At 35.4% G+C, this 14,003-nt stretch overlaps 3 protein-coding genes across 3 annotated transcripts; 2 read left to right on the forward strand and 1 right to left on the reverse strand.

Moving 5' to 3' along the window:
- Positions 1 to 251: 251 nt before the first annotated feature.
- Positions 252 to 6,273, forward strand: LOC136281785 (intraflagellar transport protein 46 homolog). Its single transcript, XM_066168758.1, has 14 exons — positions 252 to 307; positions 862 to 979; positions 1,400 to 1,470; positions 1,650 to 1,843; positions 2,127 to 2,201; positions 2,446 to 2,539; positions 2,865 to 2,946; positions 3,072 to 3,124; positions 3,879 to 3,946; positions 4,233 to 4,277; positions 4,458 to 4,524; positions 4,666 to 4,726; positions 4,890 to 4,975; positions 5,636 to 6,273. Exons 1-14 carry the CDS (start codon positions 278 to 280, stop codon positions 5,777 to 5,779), a joined length of 1,188 nt encoding a protein of 395 aa, XP_066024855.1. The 5' UTR covers positions 252 to 277; the 3' UTR covers positions 5,780 to 6,273.
- Positions 6,274 to 6,346: 73 nt separating this feature from the next.
- On the reverse strand, positions 6,347 to 10,404 carry LOC136281786 (dynein regulatory complex protein 12-like). The gene is made up of 6 exons (XM_066168759.1): positions 10,266 to 10,404; positions 10,097 to 10,171; positions 9,472 to 9,591; positions 8,789 to 8,881; positions 7,814 to 7,944; positions 6,347 to 6,851 (listed from the first exon to the last, which is right to left on the reverse strand). Exons 1-6 carry the CDS (start codon positions 10,315 to 10,317, stop codon positions 6,723 to 6,725), a joined length of 600 nt encoding a protein of 199 aa, XP_066024856.1. The 5' UTR covers positions 10,318 to 10,404; the 3' UTR covers positions 6,347 to 6,722.
- A 55-nt stretch (positions 10,405 to 10,459) lies between these two features.
- LOC131770095 (electron transfer flavoprotein subunit beta-like) lies at positions 10,460 to 14,001 on the forward strand. Its single transcript, XM_059085811.2, has 8 exons — positions 10,460 to 10,536; positions 10,616 to 10,702; positions 11,508 to 11,579; positions 11,717 to 11,875; positions 12,094 to 12,156; positions 12,547 to 12,665; positions 13,020 to 13,059; positions 13,659 to 14,001. The coding sequence occupies exons 1-8, from the start codon at positions 10,480 to 10,482 to the stop codon at positions 13,827 to 13,829; spliced, it is 768 nt and encodes a 255-aa protein (XP_058941794.2). The 5' UTR covers positions 10,460 to 10,479; the 3' UTR covers positions 13,830 to 14,001.
- The last annotated feature ends 2 nt before the right edge of the window (positions 14,002 to 14,003 follow it).

The raw sequence follows: 14,003 nt of genomic DNA on the forward strand, positions 1-14,003 counted from the left end.
TGAAATAAGAAATGTTATTGATACAGTATGAAAATAAAACAGCTGTATTTTTGGAATTTGTGTCAAGTTTAGATTAACGTCTAATTATGAGCAATGATTGCAAATGAGGGTGAATGGTGTCTGGTTGCGGCGAGTGGAGCTGAATGATCAGTAATGACAGGAAATGATGGGTTTCCAGTGATGTTCGTGACAGTTCACGTGGAGGTCTGGGAAGAAGTAGTCTAGCGGGATAAGCACGTCATGTAAGCGGTCAGGAACTTGGTGGGTTGTTTCGTTCATGGCTGACTCAGATGACGAGCGAAGAAAGGTAAACTAAGAAGATGTTTGCGGCTTTTACCATTATGTAGTTATGCTTTACAGTATAAAACTTACTTCTTGTTATTTTTATGTTAATTTAAGAAATTTTGGTCGAGTTGTGGCTCCTATAAATGTGGAGATCTTTCAAATAATGCCAAACGTACAGCTTAGTCGCTATCAGATTACGTTGTCCTTGGATACGAACAAATCCCAATTAAATTTTATCCGAATAGTTTTATTTTGGACACTGGTTTTGTAATCTTTATATTTCCTCGAAGTGAGGTGAAATTTTTGCATCTTCCTGTAAGATGACGAGGAAAACTTTTGGACCTTGTCAGTTAGATTTTATCTCAAACTAATCACATTTAAAGCGCATCTTTGAGTTATAAATATCCGTATTCGGCACAGTTAATTCTGGATTTCTGTGATGTTTGTGTCGCAAGCTCTGGTAGAAACACAAATAGGGGAATTATGGGTTACCCAAAATGAAATGTAGACACCATATTCATCATTACTTTTTGCACATGACTATGCAGTCTTTTGAAGAAAGTAAATGATTTGCAGCTTGTCGTGAATCAACCGTATGATGAAGCTCTTGAAGTAAACGACGACGAAGAAGTAGCCAGTACATTTACTCCAAGTCCTAGACCCGCAGGGGGTAAATCTGGTGGATATAATCCAGGTGAGAAAAATCATTACATTTAAAAAGCTATTCGTTATAAATTGCCTGTCCAAGAGAGATTTGCAAGCAGAGTACACAGAGCATAGCATCAACAAGAATTTGGTTATCCTGAAGCTGAGAAATTTGGTTGACACAAGTTATGATTTAAAAAAAAATGCTGATGATCAAAAATCACTTGACAAGATCAAAGTTTTTACAGTCAGCCATTTTAAGACATCTTCCTTTCCAATGGGGAATAATCCTCAGTGATGTGAATAAAATTTCGAATGCACTTCACAGTACAAACCTTGTCCAGCAGGACTCTAGTTGTTACTATTCCTTGCTCTGCACAAAAAAGTTTAATATTTCCCTTTACTTTGAAATCTGTGTATTAAAGCCAAAAGTAGGTTTATCTTATAAAAATATTAACTTTGTTTACAGGAATTGGATCCATCTCAATGACTGACCAGAGTGATGATGAGTTTGACCATGATGACCTAGTTGAAAGGAAGGTTGGTATAGAGAGATGTCAAGTGATAGCCCTCGCATTAAGACAATTTAAGATTGGTTGTTTAGTAGTGTTGATAAAATTAAGTGTATTATTGATTTATACAATTAATCAATGATGCATATTTCTTAGTTTGCAATGAAATATACATTTAATAGTTGATCAAGATGCCTTTCTTTCCAGGAGCCTCCAGCAGGAGGATATTCCCGGCCACAAGAGGCTTTACAGGGGGTTAAGGAGAGACCTGGGAGACCAACTGGCCAGGAAATACCTACTCAACAAAATGAAGATGATGATGATGATGAAGGTGATGACCAGAGTGATAGCTCTGAGGAGGATGATGATGAGGAAGATGCGCATGGAACTGCACTGGAGGGGTATGACAATAAATTTGACAAAAATTAAGATGAGGAATTTTATTAGCAGCTTAAAAGCTGTTTTCAGAAAGGAATGTACTCTCTGGGTGTACTTTTTTTTAGAGTTTTAAGCTAGTTTCCTTCTTCTCTCAAAAAGAGTAGGTGTGAACACTTGACACTGGTATGTAAGATCTTCTAAAAATCAGATCAGTTATAACCCAATTAAAATCTAATCAAAGAGTTATCAGCCATATTACTATTGATAATTCTTGGTGTGATGGCTTTTTTTTTTTTATCCTTTCAGGGCCTATGACCCAGCTGATTACGAACATCTACCTGTGAGTCAGGAAATCAAGGAACTTTTTCACTATATCACTCGGTATGTTCTGGTGAAGGATACCATGCCAGGCTTTTGTCTTCAGTTGTTTGAACATGATGGTCTATCATATTTTAGTGTCTCAGTTGGTAAAGAAGAACTGAATTAATCTTTTTAGCACTGGAGATATCATCATTATTAATAAATAATGATTATAATTATGCTAAAAACATTCTAAAAATTATTGCAATTAAAGTATTACATGGCTCCTTTGTGACTGTGTTTCAAATTCCTTTTGTTTACATAGGTATACTCCACAATCAATTGATTTGGAACATAAATTGAAGCCATTCAATCCTGATTTTATTCCTGCTGTTGGAGACATTGATGCATTCTTGAAGGTTAGAAAACCAGGATTGAGATCACTGCTATATGATATTGTCGCTAGTTCAAAGAGTCATTATGGAAAAGTGTAGGATAACACTCTGCTTGTTTGAACTCAAATGTAAAATTCAGAATTGTATCTTTATATTCAGTAAAAAATCTTGATTGCAATTTGTTTTTTAAAAGGAATTATTGAAAGAAGAATGTTATATAAACTAAGGTAACAGAGTTTTTCCATGGAGGTAACCTATCCAAAAAAGGAAGAACCAATACCTGATGAAAATGTAAGTTCTCTGTGCTCTGTGAGTAACTTATTTAATGCTCTTTACACAAATTGTGCAGGTTACACGACCAGATGGTAAACCAGAGACTTTAGGATTGGTGGTTCTTGATGAACCAATGGCTAATCAATCTGACCCAACAGGTATAATAAACTAATGATTATCCTAATAGTGATAGCTAGTAAATGATAATTAATAATCATGGTAACCTTTGATGATTCTCAACACTGCAACGTCAGCTTCTAATTGTCAGCTCTTTCAATTTCAGTGCTGGATCTTCAATTAAGAACTATTTCCAAACAAACCAATCTAAAAGCCATGGTAAGTAAAATGTATTTGGCACTGCTGGGTCCATTCTTGATTTGACAGTATTTTGCAATATTTTAGATTTAAATGTGCTGTATTGCATTATTTTGGTTATAACAGTTAAGGACATTGCTTGTCTTTTGATAAACCTTTTAACCCCCACTAGTGACTAAGACATAGCTTGTCCTTACAATATCAATACAATATTAGGTAGACTGTAGTGATATAGATGAAGAAAAATGTCTTTTAGGGGATTATTAATTGATCCAATACCAAATTATCCTAATCTAAAATATGGCAGACAGTAGTGAGAATTACTAAATTAAATAAGATCTGGGAGTGAAAGGGTTAACAATAATTTACAATAATTTTGAATTTGATACCCTCTCATTTTACCACTTTTCATTATCACTTTACTCTTTGTAAGAGAAAAGTAATTAAGAGAGAAGCTGTCAATATCATGACACTTTGACTCCTTTTTTTTGCAAAATGCATGATTAGCTCCAACCTAGTGGATGGTACAGAATTTTTGTTTGATGTAAGAACATGTGAAAGGCAGGAATAAGCAAGGATGGAGGAGATAAAATGGATTGCAAATGATGAACAAATTCGAAAAATTTATCCTAATTATTTGAGATACAGAAACTATGATGTAAATGATGTTGTTTTAAATTGAGGAAGTCATAACATTTCAGCTCTCCAAAGGCTTAAATCCCAAGTGTCCGTTACTACATAATATTACAATCATTTCACTCCTTGTTTGTCACAGACTGTACGCAGCATTGAAGATCCAGAAAAGAATCCTAAAGCTGTTGATAACTGGATTGATAGTATCAGGTAAGAATGCCTGTTTATCTCTTTGAATCCTCTCCTGATGCACATCTGCTGTTATGTGATTTTTGGATTGTGCTTCTGTTGTTTGTAGTTTGTTTGTTTGGTAGTGTTTTGTGACTCCTTGCAGTCTCTCACTCAAGAAATATGTAGTGCTTCAATCTTCATGATTTTGGGTGTTGTAAATGTCCTTATCCTGTTTTCGGATGTATGCTCGTTACTGTTAACATTTAAAGAGGATGATGTTGATTCAAGGTAATAATTTTAACAATTTTGGATGCTTCTTTGACAGGGAATTGCATCGTCAAAAACCAGCTCCAACAGTCCATTACCAAAGGTAAGGTGGTAAACTGGTTGTGAGGGAGCACCACAGTGTACCGTAATCAATTTTCAATGATTGTAATTGACTTTTATCTGTAATTATTTGACGGAGGTATTTGGTTTTAGAAAGGCAAGCTGGTCAGTATAGGGATAACTTTCAGTGGTCATTTAAAATATTCTGTTTTCATGAACTTAGGAATATGCCTGACATTGAATCTCTTATGCAAGAGTGGCCACCAGAATTTGAAGACCTTCTGAACCAGGTAAACTTAAAATTTAATAGAATTTATTGAATTCATTGGTTAGGAGTCCTTAAAATTTTTGTAATATGTGTAATATTAAGTGAGATTCAACACTTTCTGGTCATACACACAGTTTTACTCAGACTGTCCTTCTTTCAACAGGTTGGTCTTCCAACAGCTGATTTGGATGTGGAATTGCATCAATATGTTGATCTTATTTGTGGTAAGTTGTTGAATTTTGTTTCACAATGTTTGAGGTAAAGCCAGGACATAGTAGTTACTGTTATGGTTACATAATGTGATAAATTCCATAGCACTGCAGATTTTCTGTCTTAGTGTTCTGATTATAATTACATCTTAATTTTCTTTACTTGTGTTTCTGATAGGAATCCTTGATATACCAGTGCACAATAACAGGATTCATGCCATGCATGTACTGTTTACATTATTCTCAGAGTTCAAGAACTCACAGGTGCGTCACTAGACAGATTGTTAAACTTTACTCTTGAATGCATAATTTTGCATGAAAACAGTTCTGGTAAAACAAGAAGTCTGCTTTTGGTGAATCTCACTGTGCTGGCTCAAAAATTGGGAAACCAGCATATAGATTTCCTAATGACCCTTTGTTTCTAATGACCCTTTGACCCCAGCAGGTGACTAGCATCTAATTTCTCTGAATCACACATTAAGGTCACAGGAATAAAGGAAATGATGATCATCAAATGAAGAAGCTTCTGATTGTTAAACAAATTCCCCTAATCAGCGCCTTAAGAAAAATATGGTGAACAATATGGAGAATACACATACTGATGTTTGGTTGCAAGGGGTTTAGAGATAATCAAAATGAGAGCAGGGGTAAAAAGAGGATGATGCCTGCCATGATATGATAATAGTGATAAAAAAGAATGTAGATGGATGGGGTGTTCATAAATCCTTTCTTTGAACCCTTGAAAAGTCTACTCTACTAGCCAGGGGAAGACAAGTTAGTCTCCATCTCTTTGCACCTCAAATTAAATCTTCTGTTAGCAAAAAATTATTTCATTTGATGGTAATAAAATTTATCAGCAATCCTTTTCCCTTTTTGCACCACCCCCAATCATTTTTTCATCTTCTGTTTTCTTGCACATAACAGCATTTCCATCAATTGGCCAAAGACAACCAGATGGCTAATGAGATGAAAGTGGACAATGGTGATGGCATTGGAGGAATGACTGCTGCAGCAGAGCACTTGACTCTGGAAGGAGGAGATACTCAAACCTTGAGCTTTGATTACTAGAACAATATACAACATTTTGTGGAAGAAACATTGCATGCACACTCTCGTGTAAATACAAGTACAAAGCCAAGTATTTTGTTACTCTTTGGGCTTTTTCCATGATAGAACTGAATGAATATATATCTTTGTGCACTCAGAAGCTTGCTACGACAAAATTATTTATGACATGTATTGACCTCTTTTTCAAAGCTAGGCCTGGTGCTCAACCATTCCTATGAAAATGAGTTCAGTTTGCTTGTGAACAAAAACTTATAATCTATCAAGGATGAACACCAGGACTTGCTTTAAAAGAGAGGCCAAAGGTAATTCAGAAATGGGCTATTGTATGTACCCCATCTCCTAGTTCCTAAGCATAGTCATAGGCTTCATACATGCACTCTAGACCCTCAGTCAGCAGTGCTTTGTGACTCTAAACAAACATAAACAAACCCAAATTTTAAGCTCAATATTTCTCTGCAGTGCCTGAGTTAAACACTTATTTGAGGTCTTAAATTTACTTTTTTGTTTGTGTTCTCGAGAAGTAATGTGCACCATGAATTTTGGAGTATTACTGCCATCTTCATCATGTGGAGATGCAAAAGCTTTGTTTTATTTCTTTTTCCACTCATGGTAGTATGGTACATGTGCATTATTTAAGATTTTCAGATATTTTGGTTCAACACACTAACATTACAATTTAAGCATGACTGTTTCCAAGTTTATATCTATTGCACTTTAGTTGTGCAATGTTGAAACTTTGGGTGAAAGTGACTGTGTAGGGTACTGTAAATAAAACAATCATGTACCCAATGCCTTCTCACTATTACTGGTACCTAAATGTATGTAGGATGCTTGTGATAGTTTTTCCACCAGCTCTTCATCTATCTACAAATGTGGCTTATATTACTTTCTAAACACTAAACCAGGTAAACTAGAAGGGGAAATATTTATTAAAGGTAGTAATTTAAATTTCTAGTGGATTCAAGCCAAATTCCAGAAGAAGCTGTTTATTTTTCTCCTGTATCTCCGATGATTCCATCTCCCATCGTGCCCTGGCATCCTCAACTTTAACAGCCATTCTATCAAAAGCATCCTGTGAAGAATGTGTTAAAAGAAATGAATAAGTACACCACATAGCATTCACTGTAAACGCCATTCTTGTGTTGTTTGTACTATAATTGTACATAGCCATGTAGTTTGACTGTAAGAGACAGAAAATACACGTTATATGGTGTAGTCTTCGGTGACCGCACGCAAAATATCGCGGGCGCTCTTTCCCACGAAAAGCACATGTTTTGTTATGGAATTATACTGTCGTTTCGTTAGGACAAGTTTTCCTTTCTATTTAGAAGGCACAATAACTTGTAAGTATGCAGTATTTCGGTTATTCGGTCAATATCATCTTTGTAATAGTCGCGTTGTTGTTATTTCAGCGAATCTTTCTCTTTCACGTGCAATTTGCGAATGGAATGAATACAAGTTATGTGCAGATTAGAAACGAACTAGCAAGTGAACAACTGATTAAAGTACAGTTTCAAGTAGCTATGAGTGGACGCTACATTGACTGTATTATGAGATCTACAGCAAGTCCTTTACAGGAAACGAGGGGAATCAATAAAATTTTTCCATAGTACAGCTACATACACCTGTGGCTTTGTAATAATGGAGCTCACAGAGCATAGCCCCATAATTATACAAAATAGTAGTAACCCATCAAACTGAAAAAATTTGGATGTATGACTGTATGACCATACAAGGTGCTACTTTTAACATGTGTGGTCAACTGTTCTGCGGGCACGCCAACGCCACGGCTTTATTCAGTAGTCCAGTGGTCAGTGCACTGGGCTCCGAGTTGGACGACCTGGCCAGGGCAAGGTGTTGTGCCCTTGAGACGTGCAGGAAAAAAAATGCGAGCTCTGCTTTTAGGCTTGGCTAAATCTATATATTAATGCCTTACTCAAATCTGAGAGGTTTCATTCCTGCGTAAATTTAAGTGTCTCCTCAACACTGCTGTCTTATTTCTCTTGAAAGATATTCCTTTACTCTAATACATACATGAAGCACACTTTCATAGGCAGATTCCATGTGATCAATTTTAAACTGGAGTTCAGCAATGATTTCATCTTTTTCCCGCCTGATATCATCTCTCTCTTTCCTGGTCTTCTTCAGTTCTTCTTCTGTAGAGGCTATAAATATAAAGTATGGATTAACTAGAGCATTATCTAACAGATCACTAATTTCTGCCTCCTTGATAATTCAGACAACATGCAGTTTGGAGTTGAAATGATTAACCACAAAAAGTAAAACCTCGGCTGTGAAAATTAGATTTGCTAAATCTATCAAATCAAATATAATCTACTCAAATCAATCAAAAATCATATGGATCTAAGAGAATAATGGCATCTTATTTCAAGTTGATTCAGAGAATCTATCAAATTCAAATCTACCATGTGCCAAATGTTTTTCAGACTTGACAATTGCAGATTACTCTTAAGTCAAGCAGATAGGCTCTATGGAATTTGAAATGTGCCTCATTTTAGAGTATACAAGTCTTTTTCAGTGGTTACTATTCTCTACTACAGTACCTGCAGATTAGACTGTCTGTATGTGCTCTTTACTTAGTTAATCAAAATTCTTGAATGTGATTGGTTATCACCAGACCAATTTGAGCACTAATAAGACAGTGTATGCATCATTCTTGTAATTGAACAGCATAATAGGACAGTTAAAGGGGTACTTAACATGTCATGCCTTTGTCATGTGTGAGCTGTTGTCACATATAACCGATGTTTAGTTTCTTTCTCAAATTTTGTCATAGTTTTTATTAATAGGTAACAGGACTTTGTGTTGTCCAATTCTGTCTGTGATCATACTTGCAATTAACAAATCGAACCCCTGTTTTGTGGTTGTCTGATTTGGTTCATCACTCATGGTTACAGACTGAATTATACTCCACTCAGTCCTATTATCATTTTACCATTATTAACTGGTTGTTGTTCAATATACATCCATGTTGAAATCAATGCTCACCCAACTGCTCCCTCAGCTTATTCACAGTCTGCTCCAACATGTGAATCCTAAGAGCCATCTCAGACTGCATTGTTTTGTATTGACGAGTAAGGTCTGAAAAGTAATGTTTCCAATTTACCAATATATTAAATATTGTTTTGTTATGTAATAATTGTCATCATAACATTATTTTAGGTTTCTTAGACCACACCATGCCTTTGTGAACTGGCCCCTTAATCCATTAACACATAAAAGTGACTATGATTTAATTTCTTCCCACAGTATTGTCACTGAATCAAACAGTAAGGTCATAAGAAGAAAGGAAATTAAAACCAACTTCAGAAGTTCTTGATTGTTACACATTTTCTCCTTGTCATTGTAATAAAAATTTATAGAGAACAGTGTGGAGAATTAGCACAATTTGATTTTAGGGAGTGAAGGCTCAACTTACACTTAAAAATATAAAAAAGGCTTTAAATGTAGCCAAGTTTTGACTTTCAAATATTTAGGGTTAAGCAACAGAAGTTGGCCAAAGGCTCAGAGAGATAAGTAGAGAGTTAGTGGGGGTTAATTCTCAGAGCTTATGTCTACTGCTTGCTTGGTTGTTAGGTCACCTATTTGCTTTGGTTTAGTGACTAGCTTCACTCTGAAGCTTCAACACAAGCATATTGATTTTATAATTGTCAATTCTGAGCTCAATTTACCTGAAGAAATGTCCAGTTTATTTTGCTGCTCAGTTTCAACTTCCTCCTTTGCTTCTCTCATTCTTTCTTTCATACGATCTGCAGTGTCCTTGGACCTCCGTGCAATTTCAGATCTTGCAGCTGTATTATTAATAATAATGATGGTAATTTTTTTCTCACATAGCACTTTTTCTAATGTGATGGCTAAATAGTGCTCCTCAAATTGATAAATATCAAAAGGCGTCCTTAAAAATATATAAAGTGTTCACTAATACTCATAAGAGCTGCTTAACAGCTTAAATTTAACTCACAAGTTACCTGAAAATCGAATCAACCACACACCTAGCTAAAGAAAAATTTTAAAAAGTATAGATAGTACTGCGTATTCTTTCTGAGATCTAATGAACAAAATGAACTATTATTTCAGTAATTCTTCAATCCTCACACGCTACAGTGTATGCAGTATTAGACTGTCACTTACTATTTACAATAACTAAATTATTTCAATTTTGGCTTTTGTGGTCGTTACAATTTTTGAGAATTATATTACTAGGTATATATTCTACGAATATTTTAACACCCAGCTATACATAATGACAAGTATTCATATATGGATCTATGTACCACTTCATTTTCTCCACCTTACCAAGTTCATCCTTCAGACACTCAATCTCTTCCATGGTTCTCTTGTACTTATCCTCAATCGTCAGTTCGGTCTTCTCTGTGGAGGAAGAAGAATGGAAGACAAATGGTTTTCGAACCTGCTAAATGGAGACCAAGGATTTCCCTGAAAATAGCTTTTATCATCATCATACCATCCTTCTTCTTTTTTTTCTTTCCCTTGCCCTTTTTCTTTTTCGGTGGCATTTTGAAACGCAGATCGGAAATATGTGGAAACTATTTTACAGAATACTTTACTGTCAATATATGGTTGTTAGGATGCCATGTTTGTTTTCGCACGATCTCATTGCAGCGGTTTTTTTTATAGATCATGCGCTTGTGACTTTCTTTTCGTCCGCAATATCCAAAATGGCGTCCCTTAGAGTTTTAGTCGGCTGTAAACGTGTCATAGATTATGCCGTAAAGGTTTGTAAAATTTACTTGAACTGCAATAAAGTATTAAAAGTAAAATTTTTCAGTCTAAAATTTTCTTTATCTCCTGTAGATACGGGTAAAACCCGATAAAACCGGCGTAGTAACTGATGGGGTCAAACACAGTATGAACCCTTTCGATGAGATCGCAGTTGAAGAGGTGAGAAACCTTTTTATAAATATATATTATCATTTACTATTTTATTCCCTCCCACTCTCGGCATTTCGAAATGCAATTGTCGCGAATTTTCCCTCAATTTTCTGAAGATGTTTGGATATTTTCTTCTTAGGCGAAGAATATAATTATTTGTAATGACCTTTACTCTTTACGTGGTATCTTAAAGATAACTCACTCTGTGAATCAATAATCGACATTTGTAATAATTTTTATTAATGTTAGTAAGAGGTGACAGTAAGCTTGATTAAGTTCTTTTCTCCACACCAAAAAGAAGAGATAAACAGGAAAAAAACGAAACATTCGTTCACTTTGTTTGTGGTACAAGTTGCTGTTGGCTTGTTTGCTTAAAGGATCTTGCCTTTGTTATTTGACTTGACCCTTGGTCATTTTACTCAAGATCTGATTGTTAATACTCCCCTTTAGTTGCGACACATTTCCTTGTAAATAAGTTATGAGAATTTGATGTTAGATGAAGATAACAACCTCTGCCTGATAAGTTCAAGTATACTCGTTGCCTTCTGTTGGATAATGTATAGATATTATAGGTAGAAGTTACATGTTAATCTCCTCTGGGATTTAAGGGTTAAAACCCCCCCTCATTGGAGGGAAATTCAGAATTTAAAGAGACAATTTTCTGAAGTGTATCATGAAAAAAACTATTGACAATATATTGTTTGAAAGTATTCCATAGATAATGATTACCATGATATCATGGGAAAATGAGCACTCTCTCTTATTTGTGTTGTTCAGAAGGAAAGTTAACTTTTTCCATTTTGTCAATTTTTAGGCTGTAAAACTGAAAGAGAAAGGTATAGCTTCTGAAATTGTTGCTGTGAGCTGTGGACCAGCTAAAAGTGAGGTAATAATTCAGTTATTGTGCAGAATGGTACTTTTTGAAATATATAATCTTTTAGCTGATTGAATTTTATTTTGTATATTAACTCTAACTGCGCACAACAACAAACTAACACGAGCAATTTCACTTGAACTCCAAAGGAAACTCTTCGCACAGCCCTTGCTATGGGAGCTGATCGTGGTATCCATGTTTTGTTAAATGACAAAGAATACGAAGGCCTACAGCCTCTTGCAGTAGCCAAAATTTTTGCAAAGATCACAGAACAAGAGAACCCAAATCTGATCATCTTGGGAAAGCAGGTATTAGGTGCTTATTGTTTAATTTTAGCCTATTTAAAAGAAAGGACAAAACAGTTTTTCCAAAAACTCACTTGATGGAAAGTACAGTTGGGTCAGTTCATAGTGGAGGTGAAGTGTTTATTGCTGTTTGCTTGATATTTGATGATGTTAGTAAGGAAATACTACACCATGAAAAAATGTTTAATTGTTTTTATACTTTTCCCAACTTTGTGCTATAGGCAATTGATGATGATTGTAATCAGACTGGACAAATGTTGTCTGCCTTGCTTTCATGGCCTCAGGTAATAAATGATTTAAAACTTAATACTGGATAAATGCTACCATCCTCCAAGTCAGAATTATTTCATCATGGGTTTTAGTTGCACATTTTAAAATGTTTAGATGCTTTTGTCAGTCTTCCACTTGCATCTATTCAAGGGACCAGGTTTCTCTGACAACAGGAAGCATATTCTCAATATTTTTCTCTACTCATTTTTTCATTGTCCAACAAAGAGAAATTGTTAAATTATCAAGAGCATTTTTTGTTGGGGATCATTTAATTTACTCTCATTACCCTAATGTTTGATTCAGCAGTGAAATTGTTAGGAGATATTATATATTAGTAACAGGTAGGGTTTAAATGTTATGTCCTCACTGAAGGTCTGCTTATGATACTTTGATGGTCATTGCAGGCAACATTTGCTTCCAAACTAGAAATGAAAGATGACAAGTTAGCAGTGACACGTGAAATTGATGGTGGCTTAGAGATGATTGATGTGAAGATGCCATGTGTGGTCACAGCAGATTTAAGGTAGTTATTGGCTCATAAGTTCCATGATAAAACAAAAATGTCTTTGGTGATGAGTGAAAACTTGACCCCCATGACTGAACTGCAGGGAAAGTGTTATTGCAGAACTATGTAAAGTCTTAATAAGAATTTGGAGTTATAAAACCTCTCAGACACTAGTTAGACCTATTAAGCAACTAGGTGACAAAGCTACAAGTTAGGCTGTTGTCAGTGCATGTTTGTTCCCCAGAAATTTCAGGAAGGTGAGAAAACTGATTATGGTCATTGTCGCTTATACTATTTAGGTCTGGTGGCAGTGGCCAGTGTCCACAATGCCTTTTGATATGCATGTAATTGTTACCTGCTTTACCTCTTCAGGCTGAATGAACCTCGCTATGCAACACTTCCAAATATTATGGTTTGTAATATTGCAATATTGAATATTGTGTTATTGTCTTATCTTTTTTACTTGTGGTGGGTAAAGTTAATAGTGAAAAATATGAATAGAACCAGGGCTTTGAATTTTAGTCATTTTAATAATGTAGGAGGGGGGAGCAGAGCTAACCTAGTCTCTTTAAGCCATGTTAAACTGGGTGGTATACCTAACAGAACAGTTTATCTACTAAAAAGAAACATAATTTTTGCATTTTCTCATGGGAAATTTGTTGTTATGGGGCTGTTTGACTTTGGAGCTACTTTCAATTTTAGATGTTAAAAGTTAGAGATTGCTTTGGTCTAGTGATTCTCCTCACCCTATTGAACTAGTCAGATTCAAAACTGAAACCAATTACAGTTTGATTACTCGCATTCCCTTGCACCTAGGGCCATTTCTTTTTTCTTTTAATTTGAGCTCCCTGTGGCTCCTTTTTGTTATATTTCATTGCTCAGATTGGTTGTTGTGATTGCTTTGAGTTTGGTTAAAATGGAAACTCAATCGTTAATCACTCTGAGGAGTACTAAGGGAATAGAGCCAAGATAAGTGTATTAACTGTTTCTTGTACGTTTTGTATCTCACAGAAAGCCAAAAAGAAGAAGATTGATAAGAAGTCTCCAAGTGACTTAGGTGTAGATGTCTCACCCAGAGTGGAGACACTAAAAGTTGAAGACCCACCTGTCAGGGAGGCTGGAATTAAAGTTGAGACAGTAGATGATCTTGTTGGGAAACTCAAAGATAATGGATTCTGCTGATCAAGGGACTCAACAAATCAATGCAGTAAATTTGGACAATGATGATCTTGTTCAGGATGATCTTGCTTTTTGTCCAGTCCAGTTTTTAAAACACTAGTGTTTTGGCGGACATGGTTAGAAAATTTTGAAATGGCAATAATATTTTGTTATTAAATAGCCCTGCTTAAGTCTCTT

This window comes from Pocillopora verrucosa, chromosome 6, assembly GCF_036669915.1.
Source record: "Pocillopora verrucosa isolate sample1 chromosome 6, ASM3666991v2, whole genome shotgun sequence".
NCBI classification, from domain to species: domain Eukaryota; kingdom Metazoa; phylum Cnidaria; class Anthozoa; order Scleractinia; family Pocilloporidae; genus Pocillopora; species Pocillopora verrucosa.

What these genes read in the sequence shown, in the direction of transcription:
- LOC131770095 (XM_059085811.2), top strand. Translation starts at nt 10,480, where the DNA reads ATGGCGTCCCTTAGAGTTTTAGTCGGCTGTAAACGTGTCATAGATTAT. An exon ending in CCTTGCTTTCATGGCCTCAG is followed by an intron (nt 12,157 to 12,546) that starts GTAATAAATGAT and finishes TGGTCATTGCAG; the next exon opens with GCAACATTTGCTTCCAAACT. An exon ending in CAACACTTCCAAATATTATG is followed by an intron (nt 13,060 to 13,658) that starts GTTTGTAATATT and finishes TGTATCTCACAG; the next exon opens with AAAGCCAAAAAGAAGAAGAT.
- LOC136281786 (XM_066168759.1), bottom strand. Translation starts at nt 10,317, where the DNA reads ATGCCACCGAAAAAGAAAAAGGGCAAGGGAAAGAAAAAAAAGAAGAAG. An exon ending in TAAACTGGACATTTCTTCAG is followed by an intron (nt 8,882 to 9,471) that starts GTAAATTGAGCT and finishes ATTACTTTTCAG; the next exon opens with ACCTTACTCGTCAATACAAA. An exon ending in TAAGCTGAGGGAGCAGTTGG is followed by an intron (nt 7,945 to 8,788) that starts GTGAGCATTGAT and finishes TTATATTTATAG; the next exon opens with CCTCTACAGAAGAAGAACTG.
- LOC136281785 (XM_066168758.1), top strand. Translation starts at nt 278, where the DNA reads ATGGCTGACTCAGATGACGAGCGAAGAAAG. An exon ending in TAATCAATCTGACCCAACAG is followed by an intron (nt 2,947 to 3,071) that starts GTATAATAAACT and finishes TTTCAATTTCAG; the next exon opens with TGCTGGATCTTCAATTAAGA. An exon ending in CAGAGTTCAAGAACTCACAG is followed by an intron (nt 4,976 to 5,635) that starts GTGCGTCACTAG and finishes TGCACATAACAG; the next exon opens with CATTTCCATCAATTGGCCAA.